The sequence below is a fragment of the Phalangium opilio genome, unplaced genomic scaffold (genome assembly GCF_054372755.1).
Source record: "Phalangium opilio isolate 3A_F unplaced genomic scaffold, DU_Popi_V2 ptg000031l_1, whole genome shotgun sequence".
Taxonomy (NCBI): Eukaryota; Metazoa; Arthropoda; class Arachnida; order Opiliones; family Phalangiidae; genus Phalangium; species Phalangium opilio.
Window position 1 is genome coordinate 6,163,038 of NW_028324158.1, and position 20,205 is coordinate 6,183,242.

At 37.9% G+C, this 20,205-nt stretch overlaps 4 protein-coding genes and 1 long non-coding RNA gene across 5 annotated transcripts; 2 read left to right on the forward strand and 3 right to left on the reverse strand.

Moving 5' to 3' along the window:
• The first annotated feature begins 61 nt into the window (after positions 1–61).
• LOC149690227 (uncharacterized) lies at positions 62–1,896 on the forward strand. The gene is made up of 2 exons (XM_089869727.1): positions 62–916; positions 1,428–1,896. Exons 1-2 carry the CDS (start codon positions 727–729, stop codon positions 1,655–1,657), a joined length of 420 nt encoding a protein of 139 aa, XP_089725853.1. The 5' UTR covers positions 62–726; the 3' UTR covers positions 1,658–1,896.
• On the reverse strand, positions 135–1,435 carry LOC149690228 (uncharacterized). Its single transcript, XR_016383673.1, has 3 exons — positions 1,393–1,435; positions 848–958; positions 135–236 (listed from the first exon to the last, which is right to left on the reverse strand). It is a non-coding gene; the product is annotated as an uncharacterized LOC149690228 (long non-coding RNA).
• LOC149690229 (valine--tRNA ligase-like) lies at positions 1,719–12,070 on the reverse strand. Its single transcript, XM_089869721.1, has 24 exons — positions 11,928–12,070; positions 11,769–11,817; positions 11,605–11,699; positions 11,420–11,532; positions 11,191–11,355; positions 10,699–10,780; positions 10,505–10,624; positions 10,332–10,440; positions 10,079–10,258; positions 9,293–9,417; positions 9,042–9,227; positions 8,242–8,318; positions 7,510–7,579; positions 7,341–7,428; positions 6,904–6,974; positions 5,983–6,108; positions 5,413–5,677; positions 4,487–4,617; positions 4,267–4,428; positions 3,755–3,943; positions 2,334–2,445; positions 2,092–2,264; positions 1,895–2,029; positions 1,719–1,826 (listed from the first exon to the last, which is right to left on the reverse strand). Exons 1-24 carry the CDS (start codon positions 11,979–11,981, stop codon positions 1,776–1,778), a joined length of 2,928 nt encoding a protein of 975 aa, XP_089725847.1. The 5' UTR covers positions 11,982–12,070; the 3' UTR covers positions 1,719–1,775.
• Positions 12,071–12,624: 554 nt separating this feature from the next.
• Positions 12,625–16,087, forward strand: mrn (general transcription factor IIH subunit 4 marionette). Its single transcript, XM_089869733.1, has 12 exons — positions 12,625–12,915; positions 12,975–13,106; positions 13,171–13,264; positions 13,326–13,420; positions 14,367–14,478; positions 14,546–14,614; positions 14,678–14,761; positions 14,821–14,953; positions 15,361–15,491; positions 15,585–15,632; positions 15,696–15,836; positions 15,915–16,087. Exons 1-12 carry the CDS (start codon positions 12,692–12,694, stop codon positions 16,017–16,019), a joined length of 1,368 nt encoding a protein of 455 aa, XP_089725859.1. The 5' UTR covers positions 12,625–12,691; the 3' UTR covers positions 16,020–16,087.
• A 114-nt stretch (positions 16,088–16,201) lies between these two features.
• LOC149690231 (dnaJ homolog shv-like) lies at positions 16,202–19,965 on the reverse strand. The gene is made up of 6 exons (XM_089869734.1): positions 19,840–19,965; positions 19,321–19,576; positions 18,875–18,955; positions 18,421–18,651; positions 18,145–18,359; positions 16,202–17,084 (listed from the first exon to the last, which is right to left on the reverse strand). The coding sequence occupies exons 1-6, from the start codon at positions 19,963–19,965 to the stop codon at positions 16,683–16,685; spliced, it is 1,311 nt and encodes a 436-aa protein (XP_089725860.1). The 3' UTR covers positions 16,202–16,682.
• Between the last annotated feature and the right edge of the window lie 240 nt (positions 19,966–20,205).

A 20,205-nucleotide genomic window follows, 5' to 3' on the forward strand; every position in this document is an offset into this window, starting at 1 on the left:
AAATCAAACACGCCACGGTGAAAGCAGACGAACATGTGGTTGATTAAAAAGAAAAAAAAATAGAAAACAACCAATCACGGCTGGTTTGGCATCAAACATTTTTTTTTCAAACCATGGATTTTATCGTCTAACTAGCGTCCTCTATGATTGATACGTTGAACCATTGATCTGGCGGGAAAGAATTTGGCGGGAAACTCAAAATATCTCTAGACCACGTGCGTTTTTTCCCACGAACTCTGCATTTAACAACAAGCAGTTTTAAAAAAACTAGACTCATAATAAAGAAGAGTTAATATTGACAGAGTTGTCACTATTATCATGCAATATTAGTCCTATATTATTAGAATAATTTTGTAGATATGAAAGAACGTTTCCAGGGGTACTTTATAGAGCAAAATTACCACAGAGAGACAATTTAAATACAACCATAAGTTTATAAGATATGTTGAATAAGTATGACACTACTAAGCATTTGAGATCGCCTCACCAGGCGTCGCTTTACCAGAATCTATGACGTTTCATATACGTCACTTCATGACAAACTCAGTAACCAGTCACAAACTTATGCAACATATCTTTTGAACTTATGATACAACCAATAGTAACGAGACCACAATCCTCGAGGTCGCGTGAACCGTGAACTCGTGACTTCAATAAAGTCGTTGCAAATTCCTCGAGATATTGAAATTTAAAAATAGGCTTAGCAAAAACTCAACTTTAACGAAAATGGCTTCATCGACAATGACAAGCAAATTGGTAGGAGCTGCAGTTGCTGCTGCCACATTAGGTGGAGCATATATGGTCTTGAGAAATCGAAAGGTCAACAGAAACACCAACGACGACTTACCATCAACATCCAGAAACGACCGATATCATTCCATAGGCGAAAGTTCCCTCACCGAAAACGGAAAAGAAGGTACTGGAATAGACTTTTGAAGAACAGGTCCTCTTCCCTCACCTTGGTTATATTTGGGCGCACCATTCATAAGTTCATGATATGTTCCATAAGTTTGTCACTGGTTACTGAGAGCTTGTCATGAAATGACGTAGGTGAAACGTCATAGATTCTAGTCAATCTACGCCTGGTGAGGCGCTGCCAAAGACTTAGTACGGACTAAATAGGAAGATGGACCGCAAAAGTAACCGAGTGTAGTCAATTCTCGCTTGTCGATCTCGAACTAGCTCTCAGTAAATCTCTAGCATTACGAAGTATAGGAAGTGTCAAACTTATAACTATACTATAGAGCTAAGGTTGCCGTCTTATACCCAAAGTAACCCCCTAAAATAACCCAACCTATCCTAAACGAACCGTGGCACACCTTGAACACAATGGTCAGGTTGCCGTCTTGTCCGGACAAGGACGGGATAAACTATAGAAGCAATTTGCCTTACCTCATTTGCATAAAATTGCCAATGTTTTTTTGCAGGAAAAGAAACAACAGATGCTAAGCACGACCTGAAACAAGACGCAAAAAACGCCGTATCTAAAGTCAAAGACCATCTGAAAGATGCCACAACTACTAAGGACAAGTCGAAAACTGAAGGAAACAACAACGAAGGTACAGTTGAAGACAATGACAAAGCGAAAGCGTCAAGATGGCCATTCGGTTTGAAGAAAGCCGATGATGACAAAAAGAACATTTCGGATTCGGATTAAATATCATTAAAGTCAAGTCAAAAAATTCGAAATAAGTTAACAAAATAAATACATCGATGGAAAATTTTAAAAAATAACTCAAAATTTTAAATTTCCAATAAAAACAAAAAACAAACACTCAGTACTTATTAGGTTTAGTTTTTCGGAGTTCATTTTCTAAATAAGTTATCTGAAAAATGACAAACACTGTTTGATAAGAATGCTTCGATTCTAAAATAATAAAATTGTTGACCTTACCCTAGCTAAATCTCTTTTCTTGCTATTAGCAGACGCTTTGTCTTTATACCCTGTTGTCGCCATAACTTTTTTTAATTTTTCTAATTCAGCTTCAAATTTTTGTTTTCTCGCTAATTCGGATTTAATCTGACCATCCTTTGTGCCAAATTTTTAATTAAAATTAGGTTAATTATCGTTAAATTAAGGCGGAATTATACCTTAACATAAATTAATATATCTTCATTGACAATTCTGCAAGCGAAATTCGTTATGTTTTCAGGTGGAGTTTGTACAAATTCCACTTTTTCCGCGCGTGATAAGTACTTGAGATGACAGATTAAGTCATTGAATTTGTTTTGTAGATTTACATGTGAAGGACTAACAACAAACGCTATAATTCCAAAGTAATTAAGTGATATAAAGGAAGAAGTTCATTTTTATTCGTGTAGAGTTTATCTACCAGTATCATTCCTCGTAGCTTTTGCACTTTGTTTCAAGGATCTGATTTCGTGAGCTACTTTAAGAAAAAGGTCCACTCTTTCACCAAGATCGGGGTTCAACCATTTTCCCCACTAAAAATATTAGATTGAGTTTCTAAGAGCTAATCATGACAAGATAGTTTCCTAGTTCTACAAGTTCCCCAATTCTACATTGATGAAAAGTTCCCCGATTCTATGTTGATGACAAGTTAAACGGTTCTACGTTGACGACAAGTTCCCCGATTCTACGTTGACGACAAGTTACCCGATTCTACGTTGATGACAAGTTACCCGATTCTACGTTGACGACAAGTTACCCGATTCTACGTTGATGACAAGTTACCCGATTCTACGTTGATGACAAGTTACCCGATTCTACGTTGACGACAAGTTCCCCGATTCTACGTTGACGACAAGTTACCCGATTCTACGTTGACGACAAGTTACCCGATTCTACGTTGACGACAAGTTACCCGATTCTACGTTGACGACAAGTTACCCGATTCTACGTTGACGACAAGTTACCCGATTCTACGTTGACGACAAGTTACCCGATTCTACGTTGACGACAAGTTACCCGATTCTACGTTGACGACAAGTTACCCGATTCTACGTTGACGACAAGTTACCCGATTCTACATTGACGTCAGGTTCCCCGATTCTACATTGACGTCAGGTTCCCCGATTCTACACTGACGTCAGGTTCCCCGATTCTACACTGACGTCAGGTTCCCCGATTCTACACTGACGTCAGGTTCCCCGATTCTACACTGACGTCAGGTTCCCCGATTCTACACTGACGTCAGGTTCCCCGATTCTAAACTGACGTCAAGTCCCCGATTCTACACTGATGACAAGTTACCCATTTCTACATTGATGACAAGTTACTCAATAGTACATTGATGACAAGTTACTCAATAGTACATTGATGACAAGTTACTCAAAAGTACATTGATGACAAGTTACTCAATAGTACATTGATGACAAGTTACTCAATAGTACATTGATGACAAGTTACTCAATACTACATTGATGACAAGTTACTCAATAGTACATTGATGACAAGTTACTCAATAGTACATTGATGACAAGTTACTCAATACTACATTCATGACAAGTTACTCAATACTACATTGACGACAAGTTACTCAATACTACATTGATGACAAGTTACTCAATACTACATTGATGACAAGTTACTCAATACTACATTGTTGACAAGTTACTCAATACTACATTGTTGACAAGTTACTCAATACTACATTGATGACAAGTTATCCAATTCTGCACTGATGAAAATTTCCCTAATACCTTTGTACCTTACATTTTAGAGTATCAACACCTACCTTTCTTTACGTGAAAATGAAGAACTAATAACACTTGTCACTAGATGTACACTTACCTCTTTAGGATCAGGGTATGATGTCATCGTGATGCTTTCATGACCTAAAGTATCTTTAAAAACACTTTGATAAATTTCTTCCGATAAAAAAGGCGTAAATGGACAAATAGTTTTCAAAATCGTATATAAACATGTTGACATTACGTCACTAATTATATTAATTTCATCTGGTCTCTTTTTGACCAATTCCTATAAAACAAAATGATAAATTATCGGCAAACTCAAAGCTATAAGTTGAGGCATAAGTTTATAAGATAAGTTCCATAAGTATGACACTATCTATACTTCGTAATGCTAGAGACTTACTGAGAGCTATTTCGTGAACGATAAGCGAGAATTGAGTAAACTCGGTTTTTAATTTTGCAGGACTTCCGTCTTCCTGTTTAGTCTGTACTAAGACCTTGGTTGTGCCTCACCAAGCGTCACTTTACCTCGAAACTATGACCTACGTCACTTCATGAAAAGCTCTCAATAACCAGTGACAAACTTATGGAACATATCAATATATTCACCAAATAAACATCGCAATAACATTTAACCCAAAATTGTTGAATTCCATCAACCGCAATATGAAAATCATAATTTTTAAAGGCGGCATCGCATTCATTGACTAACTCCGCCAAATGATGCAAAATCCATAAATCAAAACTTTGGAGATTTGCAGGAACATTATCCTGTAACTCGCGTAAGTAAAATAAATGTTTACAGTCAAAATAATGAAATAAGACAAACCTTGTCAATGATTTTCGGTTGCAAGTTAGCAGTTTCAAGGGCTTTCAAATAAAACCTTACGGATTGCCATATTTTATTACAAAAGTGACGGCTACTTATGACTTTCAAAGCGTCAAAATTTATGCCTTGAGCTGAAAAAATTGGCAAACATATTGCTAATTGTAGTACAACCAAGAAGCGATATCTAGTTTACTGGGGAGAAGTTATAAATTCGCCACATTTCTAGCTTTATTTGCAATCGAAACGTAGGTCCGAGGTTAATCCCCGCCTCTAAATTACAACCAGCATCTCATTGGCTCTTGAAAACTCACGTCAGGGGGACTGGGACTATGGCGCGCGAATACTTAGGCATCTTACACCTTCTCCCTAGTAAACTAGATATAGCTTCTTGGTACAACTAACGAGTCACATCAAAACTCGCACACATTGACACAAATAAGTAACTTCCGCCCCTTGTTCTTTACCAATGTTTGAAAATTAACAAGTTGGTAAACCAAAATAAACCTCTCCCGAGCGAGACGAGGGCTATCTACCCAATTAAGAGGTTTTTCTTAAATAATTAAATAAATATAATTGATATTAAGCGGTCCAGATATTGGAAATTCTTTTGCTCGGTTCGGATATGGCGATTGGCGAATATGTTTGGTCCGAATTGCCAAGTGCGAACGCGGTTACAGACACACAGACAGACAGTCCAGTGTAATATCTCTCCGTGACGTCATCGTCACTCTGAGAGTCATAGAAGACTTTTGATTCAAAATCACCCAAACAACATCCCCCTTAATTTATAGCAGACTTATCAGAAACACCCTTTATAATGCTCATGCTCAAATTTTGTCTTTCATTCATCGTCACTCTTAAATAATATTATTGAAACTTCACTTAATTTAAAAATAGTGAACCGAAAATAGAGAAATTCAACTTACTTTTAATATTAAACTTGGATAAGGCCAATCTTAAACTATCAGCGCTGCAAGGGGGTATTCCTTGGGGTAAATTCGTTTTCAAATTCCCCATTAAAAGTTGAAATTGCATTTTACTGAGAGCTCCTTCATTATGCGATCGAATTAATCGTTGGCTCAATTCCTCCAGAGACGTTCCATTAATAAAATCCATCGGGTCAATCGAATTTCCGGCGGATTTCGACATTTTTTTACCAGTACTATCACACAGTATCCCGTGAAGTAATACCTAACACAGTATCGTATTTTCATTTATAAATTATATCATAAGTTCATAAGATATGTTCCTTCCATAAGTTTGTCACTGGTTGCTGAGAGCTTGTAATTCTCGTAAAGCGACGCCTGGTGAGGCGCTGTTACAGGCTTAGCACAGACTAAATAGGAAGATGGACTGCAAAACCGCGTGTAGTCATTCTGGAACTAGCTCGAGCTGTAAGTCTCTAGCATTACGAAGTATAGGTAGTGTCATTCTTATGGAACATATCTTATAAACTTATGATTAATTAAATTTTGATTCATTTAAATGCTGTATACTTCGTTAAAAGGATTTTGATGTGTAAAATGCGAACATAACATGACCATTCGTGAAACCCAGAAAAATAGAATGTCATGACCAGTTTCCATTAATGATAATGGATAAAATTTGTGATAATCTTCGGACTAAAAATTTAAAAAAGTGTTCGTGAATTTTTGCAAGAACCCATATAAGACGTGAGAACGTATGAATCATCTTAGAGAGAGGAATAGCGTGGAAATCCCCCACCTATAAAGTTTGGCTCTGTACCCCCACCTACGGAAAGGCACCGAAGCCCTCCCAGCATCCTCAGCGTTTAGGTAGGGTCGTACTGGACGAAATTGTAAAGGACGCACCCTGTGTCATCAAAATAGAAGCTAGTTCTCATACAAATACAATGGCGCTAGGCGGCAGCACTTAACAATCGCCTACCTAAGGGTAGGGGCCAGGCTGGGAAATAAGGATATTTTTTAAACTAGTCCTTTGGACCAGTGACCCCCTAGTGTCTGAAATCATTTACTGGTCTCCGGACTGGTCCCAGCCTTTGCTCTCCAATAGATTTGCAATTAATAAACTGGTCCCTAGGACCAGTAACGCCCACTTCTTGAATTAAAAAACTAGTCCAAGCAATTAATAAACTGGTTTTGGACCAGAGGAAGTGTGCTATTTCCCAGCCTGGTAGGGGCGTGCGCGAGGTACACTGGGAGATTTACCGTGCCGCAGGTCGCCCGTCATCATTTCCAATCCATCTTAATCTCAGGTTTCTATGAATTTTGCACTGGGCCTGACAATATGGTGGTGATTCCAAGAAACCGGGAATAGCGGGGTACAAAATACTTCAGATCACGACACACTACAGCTCAGTTGTATCTTACAACGTTCTCAAGTCTTATTTGGGTTCTTAGTGGTAGTTATAATTCGACTAAAACCAATTTATTTACTTTATTTGGCCACCCTAGCGACGCGATCGGAAAAAGTGCAGACGAAAACCAAGTATCAAGTACATCTTCGTCTATACATACCAATTTAGGTTAGATTTAAACTATATAGTTACGCGACTACCACTTTAACCATAAGTTCATAAGATATGTTCCATAAGTTTATGAGAGCTTGTCATGAAGTGACGTGGGTGAAACGTCGTAGATTCTTCGTAAAGTGACGCCTAATGAGGCGCTGTCAAAGGCAAGCTTAGTACAGACTAAATATGACCTAGATGGAAGTCCTGCAAAATTAACCACCGAGTATAGACAATCAATTCTCGCTTGTCGTTCTCGAACTAGCTCGAGCTGTAAGTCTCTAACATTACGAAGTATAGGAAGTGTCACACTTATGGAACATATCTTATGAACTTATGCTTTAACTATGAATAAATGCAGACCCTGTTTAACTTCGCAACTATCTCCATAAAGTTTCTTAGCTTTAACTAAAGCTTCTTCGTGATTATGCGCAGCCACGCACGCATTTTCCTTAATTATACGTTGATAAAAATGTTTATGAAAAATTGGGCAAAAATATATATTAATTTGATTTGTATTATCTAGACTTACACCCGAATTTAAAACATTATATATAGGTATTTGATGTCCCCACCAAAGTTGCCTTGAAATGCACCAATCTCTATTGAACAATAATTGAATAAGGATAATTGTATTTAAATTAATTTGAAGTTGTTAGGAATTTAAAAAGGGAGAGTGAAGGATTCAAAGTTAATTTTATTCAAAAATATCAAGAAAATAATATAAAAATATGGTCGAATTACTTTCTTATCTTTTAAGCTTAATATCGGCAACCTTGGAAATGTTAAGGGCCTTTCATATCGTTCTAAAGTAAATAATACCAGAAGGGGATAATAGAAGAAGGATGACACTCTGTACCCTCTTAACACTTGATTTTTTTGGTGTTTGCTCTCCAGCTCATCAAACTTCAGATGGGCATCGCGCACCGAGGGGGTGAATTCTATAACTGTTTGGTACTAAATCCTCAGCAATCAACCCAGAAACCTTCATTGTCTTGACGTGGGACAAAAATTCACATGCGCCTTGGCAAATAGTTAAGCGCTAATAGAGTAATGATGAATGAACTATTTATCGCATATATGGTTCAGTTTAGTAACCTTGCTTTAATAAATGTTCTGATGTTGGGAAGAATCATGTTACAAATACCCTTCCGCTTTGTGATTGGTACACTTCTCTCGAAGAGAAGTATTATCCCCTTCTGCTAATACCCACTTATTTGATCCTTTCACACTCCCTTTAATAATAATCCTCATCTAAACATACTCGATATTGGAGAGCCATTCCTTCCAAACAAGGGCGTGATAATCGGGGTAAAATTTCAAAGAACCATTTTCAACATCCTAAAGACCCAAATGGTCTGTGAGTTCTAACTCTTAACAACGAATTATAGGTAATTAAACGCACCAAGAAGTAATTTTTAATTATTTAAAGAAAGAGATAAGTCAGGGATAGATGTAATTTTAGAAGGAGGAATGGAGAACGGTTAGTATTAACTTCAGTCCGACTCATAGCCCAGTATAGAGACCCTTCCTCCAACACGTAACGAAAATTTTAAATTATCTTATTGGCACACTTAAACTACGTTTTGATGACGTTGCTGACGGGGACGGTGAAAAATACGTAATACACCACTTTGACATTACCTAGGGCGCCACAGCGGGCTACTGAGAACTAGTACTTATTAAGATGGGCAGGGAAAAAAACCGCGTGGGGTTGCGCTTTTGCTAGTAGGGGTAACAAAGAGCAGTTTCCAGTCTTTCCCCTTGAGGCGCTTCGAGCGCGGGGCATCGGGCATGCGCACAACAGAATGTCGAAGTGGTGTATTCCTTTTTACCTCTGTCGCTATGACCCGCCTCTTCTTTCATACCCCTCCGTCCCGTGGAAGGGGGTCCGGGACTTACTCTGTTCTCCATTCCTACTTCTAAAATTAAATCTATCCCTGGATAAGTTAATTATCTACGTCAGGATTCAGGAATACATACAGCTAATTGGAATCATTGTGCACTCATATCGTCTTCAGTTTAAAAAAACCTATTGCTGCATTTATACATTCATAAAATTACCTGCATAGCTTTATTCGCGAACTCGGAACACTTCAAGAACCATTGCGGCTTAATTCTAGGTTCTATTACATCACCACTTCGACTACAAATTGGTAAAGTGGTTTCGTGTGGCTTAACTTCACGATGAAGTTGAATTTCGCGAAGTAAATTTCGAATTTCACTTCGAGCTTTAAATCTATGCATTCCCTGCACACCCAAACGTGTTCAATTTATGTCAAATTTTACAAGAAAATATGATACCGTTACAATACCTCAAACTGATTAAAACCGGATTTAACGCAACCAAAATCGTCAAAAACTTCGACTAGTTTTAGTTTATGTCTTTGCGCAATTGCGTAATCGTTTGGGTCGTGCGCTGGTGTGATTTTTACAGCGCCTTTCATTGAAGAGATTTGTGCTTTAGAGACCCTTCAAACATAAGTTCATAAGATATGTTCCATAAGTTTGTCACTGGTTACCGAGAGCTTGTCATGAAGTCACGTCGGTAAAACGTCATATAACCTCGTAAAGCGACGCCTGGTGAGGCGCTGTCAAAGGCTTAGTACAGACCAAGAAGCGATATCTAGTTTATTAGGGAGAAGGTATAAATTCGGCACATTTCTAGCTTTATCTCCAGTCCTAACGTAGGTCCGAGTTAATCCACGCCTCTAAATTACAACCAGCATCTCATTGGTTCTTGAAAACTCACCGTCAGGGCGGCGCGAATGAGGAAAATTACGTGTTTTCCGACTGAGGAGAGGAAAATAGCCCGGCCTCTTTTTACGTCCCCCCTTGTATTTTGAAAGGGGGACTGGGACTATGGCGCGCGAATGCTTAGGCATCTTACACCTACTCCCTAATAAACTAGACATCACTTCTTGTACAGACTAAATAGGAAGATGGACTGCAAAACCGAGTGTAGTCAATTCAATTCTCGCTTGCCGTTCTCGAACTAGCTCTCACTACGTCTCTAGCATTACGAAGCATAGATAGTGTATGTCATACTTATGGAACATATCTTATAAACGTATGATATAACTAAGCCTAATCAACAATACCAGTTCCAAATGAAGACGTCACTGATTCATCAGCAATTATTGGTAAAGTTTCTTTTGTAATAGGATGGCACACTCTTTGACCAATTAAATGACTATATCGACTGTCAGTTGGGTTGACAGCGATTGCTACATCACCCAACATTGTTTCGAGTCGTGTTGTAGCCACAACGATCTCTTCGTCTGATTTATGACAATATTATCAAAAATTTGCGCATTTCCAGCGACTTATTTTCTCTGAGAGACAATTATTTACTTTTTCCTTCAATAGGGTATGCAAAATAATCCATAACACCAAATTCCACCAAATGCTCATAACCTGGTATTTTCAACTTCGTTTTTCGCGCAATATTTAAATGGTTAACCTATATGTATGACGTATTTCATTGTATTAAATAAACCTTGTGAGAAAGTTCATATTAAAAATACCTCAATGTCAGAAACAACTGACTGTAAAACACCGGACCAATTTACTAATTTTTCACTTCGATATATTAAACCTTCTTCAAATAGTTGTATAAATGCACAACGAACTGCTAGACTAAATTTCTAATAACAATATTTTACCCAAATTCAGTAAGCATAAAAGTCACACAAATTTACATATGATCTTATTGCCTTACATCATCCATGGTAAAACAAGTTCTATTAAAGTTTAAAGATGCCCCTAACATTTTAAATTGATGTGTTATGTCATTTATTCTCCTGCAAATTAATTTCACTTCAGTGTTACACGGAGTAAAGACTTCAGTTACTTTAACCAAAAGTATATGGATATAAAAACAAAAAGTACACTTCATTGACACTTGCTCGCGCCGCGTAATATGAGAAGCCCTCCTTTTCCCCAGAATAGTGTCGACCCCCTCTGTGGTACAGGGAACAAGCCGTGCAGGCTCATAAAGTAGGAGATGCTAGCTCTAGTACCAAAAATTAACGTTTGGATCACCAGCATCACGTACTACTACATCCCATAAAACTATGACGTCATGAAGCTGCTCCCTGATTGGTTAGTTAATTCGTGTAGGGGGTTGAGAGGAGAATAGTTTATTTCTCAGTTTACCTGTACTTTTGTTTTTATATCTATATACTTTTGCTTCAACTAATGTCAAACGTACTCATTTTTCCATTTTGAAACTTCCTCAACAAACTTTTCCCTTCCAATATCATGTCTTTTTAGGCCTTTTTCACTCATAAGTTTTCGTTCAACTACAACCTGAGTTGCAATGCCAGCGTGATCAAACCCAGGTACCCATAAAACATTGTGCCCCTTCATTCTATGCCTGAATGATTTCAGTAGTTACAAATGCGTACTTAAAATTATTGTTTGTCAGTAATTAACTATACCATCTAGCTAATGCATCTTGAATAGTTATTGTAACAGCATGACCCAAATGTAGATTACCAGTTACATTTGGAGGAGGTACTACCATTGAAAAGGTTTCTGACGTTTCTTTGCTCTTAATATTAATACTAGCGGTTAATTTGGAGAAATTCTAATTTCAATAAATTATCCTATCTTCAGTACATACATTTGGGTAAAAATATCCCTTATCAACCCAAAACTGGTACCACTTCATTTCAAATAACTCTGGTTTGTAATTAATAGGAAACTCGGACAGTAACTCTACAAGATTACGGTACTCTTTATTGTAATTGGGGTTAATGCTTTCTTAAGACCTTAAAATGAGCTTACTTAATTTCTGATCACAATAGTTTAAAGCTAACACAGTCTTATGGGGGCTCTGAAATCAAATAACCCGCAATTTTTATGACAACCAAAGGCTTAGTACTTACCTTTAGAAGGATCATTTCGCTGAAAACCTTTTTATAGATATATACTAAACGTCTTTACCTTTAAGAAGTCTCCCACTCTTTCAAAGCACGGTTTTCTAATAATATTCCACATTTCTAAAACTTAAATTACTTTAAAAATCAATTAAAACTTAATTGTCGAATATACACGCGAAGAAACACATGGCTAGATTAGCTAAGAAATGTAAGCAGACAACATCGTGCAGGCTGCCAGTTAAAATTTTTGTTCGATGAGCCCAAGTTCCCAAATTTACATTTCAGCCTTAAAATTTGAACCGTGTGATCCAAAGCAACATAATATTACTCTACTTTGTAAATAAAGTCCCATTTTGCAGAAACAAATCATTTTTCCAGATAGATTTACTTTCAAAACTATTATTTGAAAGATAATAAGCGAAACCAAATTTGACTACTAATAAAAATATCCTTATGTACAGCCCTGCACCCGGGCTGACCGGCAGGGCCGGAAATAAGCACAGGACACTGGACATTGTCCAATAAAATTTTAAAATGTCCCATAATTTTTTCAAAACTAAGGGGGTCAATGGACAGTTTGACCAATAAATTTTCCCAAGTTTTGATAGCTTGACTATGGAGATGCATCACTACTTTTGCGCATTCCAGTGGACAATGTCCAATAAATTTTCAAGTCAAACAGGGGGTCACTGGACACATGTCCTATAAGAAATTTTTCTTATTTCCGGCCCTGCTGACCGGCGTCCTTCAAGTACTTTAAGTAGTCTGCTAACGCTTCTGAAAAACGCAAAAAAGAAGCGTGTTATTGACATATCAGAAGTTTGTATTATGAGTGCGTCAAAAGCTGGATTAAAATGCAAAAACTTACACGAATATTTAAAAACCTTATCCCCTGTCCTTTTGGATAAATTATACGGACATCCAGCCACATGTTTGGCCGTTTTTCGTGAATTACCAATAATAGCGCGACATTATGTCATGCGTTTATTGTTTGTGGAGCAAGCTGTACCTCAAGCAGTGGTGCAGTCTTGGATTGATCAACACCACGTTAAGTAAGTCTTTTACAAGGTATTAAATACTTAAATACACAACTCTTAACACGTAAACTTAGAAAACACTTAGAGGTAATTGAAGCCTTGACTGAACTTCACATTTGGAATGAAGCTTCAGTTCAAGGTGGTTTACCTGGTTGGATTATCAACACAACCTTTAGAAAGAATCTTAAAACTGTACTTCTTGGAGGGTAAATTAATTTAGTTAATTAATAAATTAGACTTAATATATTTAGTTAATGTTAATTATCATAGTGGGCAACGTTGGGCTGTATATGCTCCCTTAGAAAAAGAAAAACATTCTAGGGATCAACAATTTCTCGATACTTACGCTATGGAACGATGGGAGGTAACTTGAGATAATTTAGCAGCTTAAAAATGATAATTAAACTTAAATGAAATTATCTTAGTGTGTACTACACTTTATGGTTGGTTCCCAAATAACTACTGAAGGTATAAGTGCAGATACAGTTAGAGTATTGCTACACGCTAATTTAATGAAAAGGTACTAATATCATAAGTTTATCATGCCTCTTAAGTAGAGAAATGGCTGCTACTCCTATGGCAATAGTGTTTGTCTGGCTCCCTTTAATGAAACCCTATACTCTCTCCGTATCATTTATCACCTCAACTTCAATACAAAATTGTACCGCCTAGCCTAGCGTTTCTTTTATCCCTCTTAGAATGTTTCAGGACTGAAACCGCCTCTATCTCACGAGAGAGAGGGATTTTGGGGTTGCTTAAGTAAAATTCGTCCCCCCCCCAATGCCTGCCTATACGAAACGTAAAAATCTCCTTTATTCCATTGGATGATTTTTTTTTCATGAGACCAATTTAGTAATCGTCTCGACCGCTTGGTGGCTGCAACGCGACAGAAATTTCAAAATTTTCTCTCTTCGGATCTTAGCGCTATCAGAGAGAATTTAGAAGGGGAGTGGAAGGGGTGGTTTGGAATGTAGCGCAACGTCGTCTGCTAAACGTTATCTAGGCAGGTCGATTTCCGGTATGATGCGTTTGTAACAGAGAGATTTTAGAACACGTGAGGGGAAACTCGCCTACCCCAAAAAGCTCCACGCGACATCTTGTTTGGGCGTCATCACGTTTAATAGAGTCAAAGGGGGGGGGCCTTCCACTCCCCTTCTAAATTCTCTCTGGCGCTATAGAGTGCTGTCAGTTGTGACGTCAGATCCAAGGTTAAACGTCACGAGTCTGCCTTTAGCAATGGGCGGCCATGACAGTTACCGTTTTTTCTTTATGGGAAAACAGCATGGGTGACGTCACACCGGCGCTTCTGACAGCACTCTATACGAGTTCTGACGTCACAGTAGCCCGCGGAAGATGCCCAGTTGTAACCCATATTTGTGTACTTAGAGGCATGATAAACTTATGCTAATATCTATAGCGTTTATCGCAATTGGAGAAATTAAAAACTATTATAATTAATTAATTAGTGAAACGGAAGATGCAGCTCCTGTTATAACCACAGATGGTTTTCAGTTCTTACTTATGGACACTTCTTCGCAAGTGTGGTATTTTATGCTGCAATATTTAGACACAGTAGAAGTAAATGACTTAATTAACGTTAAAAATCACTTAATTTTACTTAATTAATATTTGAATTTGTTAATAGAGTCGAAATATGAGTTTGGTTGAATGCCTAACATTTCTCTTCCAATTAAGTTTCTTACAAATTGGAAAAGTATATATGTCTTTAATTTTAATTACTAATTAGGTTTAAGGTAATTAAAAAATTTATGTTTAGGGTTATAGTACTGAGGGTATGAACGAATCTATGCTAGTATTTTTGCAACATTTACGTGAAGTTGGCTTGGTTTATCAGAGAAAAGTATATTTTAATTAATTTTAATTACTAAAATTAAAGTTAATTAAAATTTTGGTAATTAGAGAAGATCAGGTCGTTTTTATCCAACTGGTTTAGCAATAAACTTGGCTTCGGGTCTTAAAGAAACCGCAGCCGATGTGCATAGAACCGGTTATATTATAGTTGAAACTAACTACAGAATTTACGCATATACCGGTAATTTTGGTATTAATCAATTAGTATAATCAGGGATAGATTTAATTTTAGAAGTGGGAATGGAGAACAGAGTAATCTGGGCGCGCGTCAAAGTCCCGGACCCCCTTCCACGGGACGGAGGGGGGGGGGGTATGAAAGAAGAGGCGGGTCATAGCGACAGAGGTAAAAAGGAATTACGTATTATATTTTTCGCCGTCCCCGTCAGCAACGTCATCAAAACGTAGTTTAAGTGAGCCAATAAGATAATTTAAACTTTTCGTTACGTATTGAAGGGAGGGGCTCTATACTGGGCTATGAGTTGGACTGAAGTAAAGGTTAACCGTTCTCCATTCCTACTTCTAAAATTAAATCTATCCCTGGTATAATTAATGTTAATTACCGATTTAATTTAATTTAATTTAAAACAGATTCTCAACTTCAAATAGCCCTATTAGCGTTATTTTCCGAACTTATGTATAGATTCCCTAATCTAGTTGTAGCAATAATTACTAGAGATAGCGTTAGAGCAGCCCTAAGAAGTGGTATTACAGCAGATCAGGTAATTAAAATTAAGTTACTAAGTAATTAGTAAGTTAATTACGTTACTGGCTGTTCGGAACCTTCATATTAATTAAAAGAAAAAAAAATTTAGATAATAAATTTCCTGAAAATGCACGCTCATAGTGAAATGACAGAACAGGTATATAATTAGACCTAATTAATTAAAATTAAAATACTTACCTGTTAATTAATGTTTAATTAGGGCCCAGCTATACCTCCGGTTGTAATGGATCAAATTCGTTTATGGGAAATTGAAAGAAACCGTTTTGTGTTCACAGAGGGCGTTTTATACAGCCAATTTTTATCGCAGAATGATTTTGAAACATTAAGAAATTACGCTAAAGTAATTATTTTAATTACAGTAATTTCTATAAAATTAATTAAATTAATTAATTTCAATATATGATGTATCTTTTTACAGGATTTAAGCGTTTTAGTTTGGGATAACCCAGCGAAAAGAGTTATGGTTGTTAGTAGAGTCGGACACGATGATGTTAAGAAATTTTGGAAACGGCATAAACAATGAATGAATGATTGAATTGTGTATAATTAATTTTTAAACTTTTGTAATAAAGATTTGTTTAAAAATTCGTATTTTTGATCGATTGGTTATTTAATTATACCCAGGGGTGTGCGGGTACCCGACCCGATACATATTTTTTAGGACCTGAACGGGTATTCGAGTCCCAATTTTAAGCCTTTGCCCGCACAGCCCTGATTATACCCAGGGGTGTGCGGGTACCCGACCCGATACATATTTTTTAGGACCTGAACGGGTATTCGAGTCCCAATTTTAAGCCTTTGCCCGCACAGCCCTGATTATACCCAGGGGTGTGCGGGTACCCGACCCGATAGTGTGCTACCACGAAGCTAGGGGGGAAAAACTGTGACGTCAATATTGGCTCCCGAATTTGTATTGCCCAAGCTGACGACGTCTCGCGACTGCCAATATGGTCGCCTGAAAATAAGGTAAGAGATAAGAGCATGTGACGTGACTACAAAGTTCGTGGTAACACACTATACATATTTTTTAGGACCCGAACGGGTATTCGAATCCCAATTTTAAGCCTTTGCCCGCACAGCCCTGATTATACCCAGGGGTGTGCGGGTACCCGACCCGATACATATTTTTTAGGATCCGAACGGGTATTCGAGTCCCAATTTTAAGCCTTTGCCCGCACAGCCCTGATTATACCCTTATTATATAACGTATTAACGTTAAAACGCGTCGCATGTAACAACATGGGCAGAAAAACGATAATATGTATTGGATACCGAAAATGTTTGGGACCCAAACGTGATAGTGAAATAAGTAAAATGATAAGAAAAAGTCTAGGAACCAAAAAGTTGGTTTTAGTATTAAAGTCACTGCCATACGCGAGAATTTCACTAATTTCACGAATGTACTCCAACATAAGCTAAGGAATAATATTAATTTGGTTAGACAATAGCGTGTAAAATGAAGAAATGTTTTTGTGTAACGCAGGTGACTCGGATCGCGAGCCTTTCCTTCAAATATCAGAGGTGTCTTATTGAAATTTCGTGTTTTCTTGAAGTTATTCGCATCTTCCGGTACAATGTCGTCCAAAATCTTACAAATAAATTATTACACGCATTAAATTGTTATCTGCAACTTCGGAGCCCCTTGAAAGTTTGCTTCTCTTATAAAAGTTTGCTAGAAAGCGCCAACCCGCACTGCGACTTGGCTGTTGGCTAGCCTCCCGCGTATAGAGAGCTTTCAGTTGGAGGAGGACATAATTTACGCTGCCATATTGGTGGGTTTGAAGCAGGAATGAAGCTGAGACCACCCAATATGGCTACCAGAACAGCGCTAAGACTTCGGAGGGTGTGACGTACTATTATCCCATCTGAAAGCTCTATAATGGCGTTCCAGCTTGGCGCAAGGCAGAACACCCCATTGGAGGCCTCGCCCCTGTGTGTTCGTTTCTCTGAATGTTTGCAATTTCCGAAATGGTCTATTATATCCAGGGTAGAAGAAACTTTCAAAGAGTTCTACTAACTTTAATAAGTTTCCGGAAATACGCCTACGCTGCGACAATGCATGGAGTTAGCTTCACTGCGGGCGGTAAATCAATGTTACCACAGGCAAGCGACCCATCTAACTGTTGCAATACTCTTACACGAACTATAACTACCTCGATTGTTCATATAAACCGGTTTCTAGTTAGAATCTAAAGTCGTAAGACACAGGTGCGTCCCTGTGTGTGACTAGCTCCTATGACACAACTAACCGACAACGCCCTATACTAACTATTACCGTTAACCTCATCAAGTATTGATGGAAAGGAGAAATGGGGTAATTGCTCGACAAGTAGGGAGATAACTTGCAAACAGAAGGGTTTGTTCCCGGGTGCCACCGGCCGGGATCGAACTCGGGACTCTCTTGTTGCGATAACCGCTACTACAACCCACCCTTACACGTTCCAAATAAACAGTATACGATTTAAATGAATCTAATTTCCAACCCTTTTCTAACACTAAAACACCATTTCGATTTAACTCTGCCTTCCATAAGTCTGCAATGCAGAGAAGTCGCAGAGGAGACAATACAACAACTCCCTTTAGTATGTCCCGGTAAGTTTCCGACCCCTTTTTACACACCTAATAAATTAAACCCGAATACATCTTACCAAAACTTTGTCCTGATCAACTTCTAAATCTTCCGGTAATTGGTACAACAATTGTTTTCTCAACGCTTTACTTATCTTGGGTGGAACAGACATCGGCAAATCAATGGTGTACTTGATAAATAACCTCCCCTTGGTCGAAGGATCAAAATAATCAGGCATCCCTTCACCATAAATAAGATGCGTTTTGGACAAGTCCAAACCTTTCGCGGTCATTACTAAAACCGAAAAATATTGAAGACACAATTAAGGTACAATTCATCAATGATGACAACTTACGACTTGGTACTCGGAATCGGATCCATCTATGATCCAATGTTTCAAGATCAAAATAACCTCCGTTTATAGCGGTACTTATATGAAGGTTGATTATGGACACCAAATCTGAACCGTCAATCTCGAAACGAGGGTGAGGAAGTGGATGTACCACAAATATCAGATCTCCAGGTAGGTAACCAGGAAATTCGTTACCTTCGGCAATGAACGTTATTTTTTGGCCAACAAAAGTTCCTAAATATTTTTTTCGTCATTAGACTTATTCATAAAAGCATAAGTTTATGTTCCATAAGTCTGTCACTGGTTACTGAGAGCTTGTCATGAAGTGACGTCGGTGAAACGTCATAGATTCTCGTAAAGTGACGCCTAGGTATACGTAGTGTCATACTTATGGAACATATCTTATAAACTTATGTTGTAATCAAACTGTCTTAGGGGCGTGGGCTATCAAATTTACCTTTCTGTATTTTAATTGTAAACGTTTTCGCCACCTTATGCTTTTTACTACCCGAGCAAGTATGACAACTTGGGTTTGGACCTATAAAAGTAATACCCAAAAATTAACCACGCATCCAGTAAAAGAGTTAAAGAAATTAACCGAAAAGTGTGTACAAAAATGTCTGACCATGGTTCTTACAAACCAAGTAAGTTCATAAGATATGTTCCATAAGTTTGTCACTGGTTATTGAGAGTGTGTCATGAAGTGACGTAGGTGAAACGTCATAGATTATCTTGAACCGAGTGTAGTCATTCAATTCTCGCTTGTCGTTCTCGAAATAGCTCTCAGTAAGTTTCTAGCATTACGAAGTATAGCTAGTGTCATACTTATGAAACATATCTTAGAAACTTATGGTGCTACACGTTTTCGGTATGTTTCTAAACTTTCAATCACAAGTAGCTTACGTGTAAGTATGGCACACTGGGTACAAGTTCTAATTCTGCGAACTTCCGTTTCAACAACACTTCCCATGTACAGGGCTTCCAAAGTAACGTACAGACAACATAGTAATGAGTTGCATTTTTGAGTGGGTACTTCGAAACTAAAATTCAAGTCATCGAATAAGTTACTGAATTTGTCGGGGTCAAATAAACCATGGTCGTAAGCCGCTCTGGCGTCAGGGTTTATCAAAACTTTGTAGGCTTGTGTCATATCCTTGAACTGTAAATGATATCTTATTTGGTTTCAGATAATTAAGAGTTTAAAGGAAAGCGCGGGTCCAGTGGATCCCCTAAAAGGTGACTTTCCTTACGAGCTCCAGTTTTGGCTTGGCGAAGGTACGAGTCATTTGTAGGCTGGTCTTATAAGTGCACTTATAAATCCCGCCCACTAGCCTTTGCCAAGCTAAACCCGGAGTTCAGGAGGAAAGTCAACTTGTAGGCGATCCACTAGACCCGCGCTTTGCTTTAAGGGGGTAAACATACCTTTTCGGTACCTTGAGGGTTTTTATCGGGGTGATACTTCATGGCCAGTTTACGATAAGCTTTGGTCAACTCGGCATGCGAGCAACCCGGTCTGACCCCCAAGATTTCGTAGTAGCTCGCCGCCATTGTTAACCTACTACAGTCTGTTCTGTCTAAAGCTATAATTTTTAGAATTGATAACATTTATCTTATCTGTTGACTACCTATGTTGCAAGGTTAATCATATAATATAGTCTATTAGCACCTTGGTTGAACCGAGGAGCTATTGACTCAAAAATCAGTGTTCTCGATGTATGTTTGAAGGGAATAATTTTTATAAAGCCATTTTATAATTATTACGCGTAATCCTAAATCGGTGGACTGTAT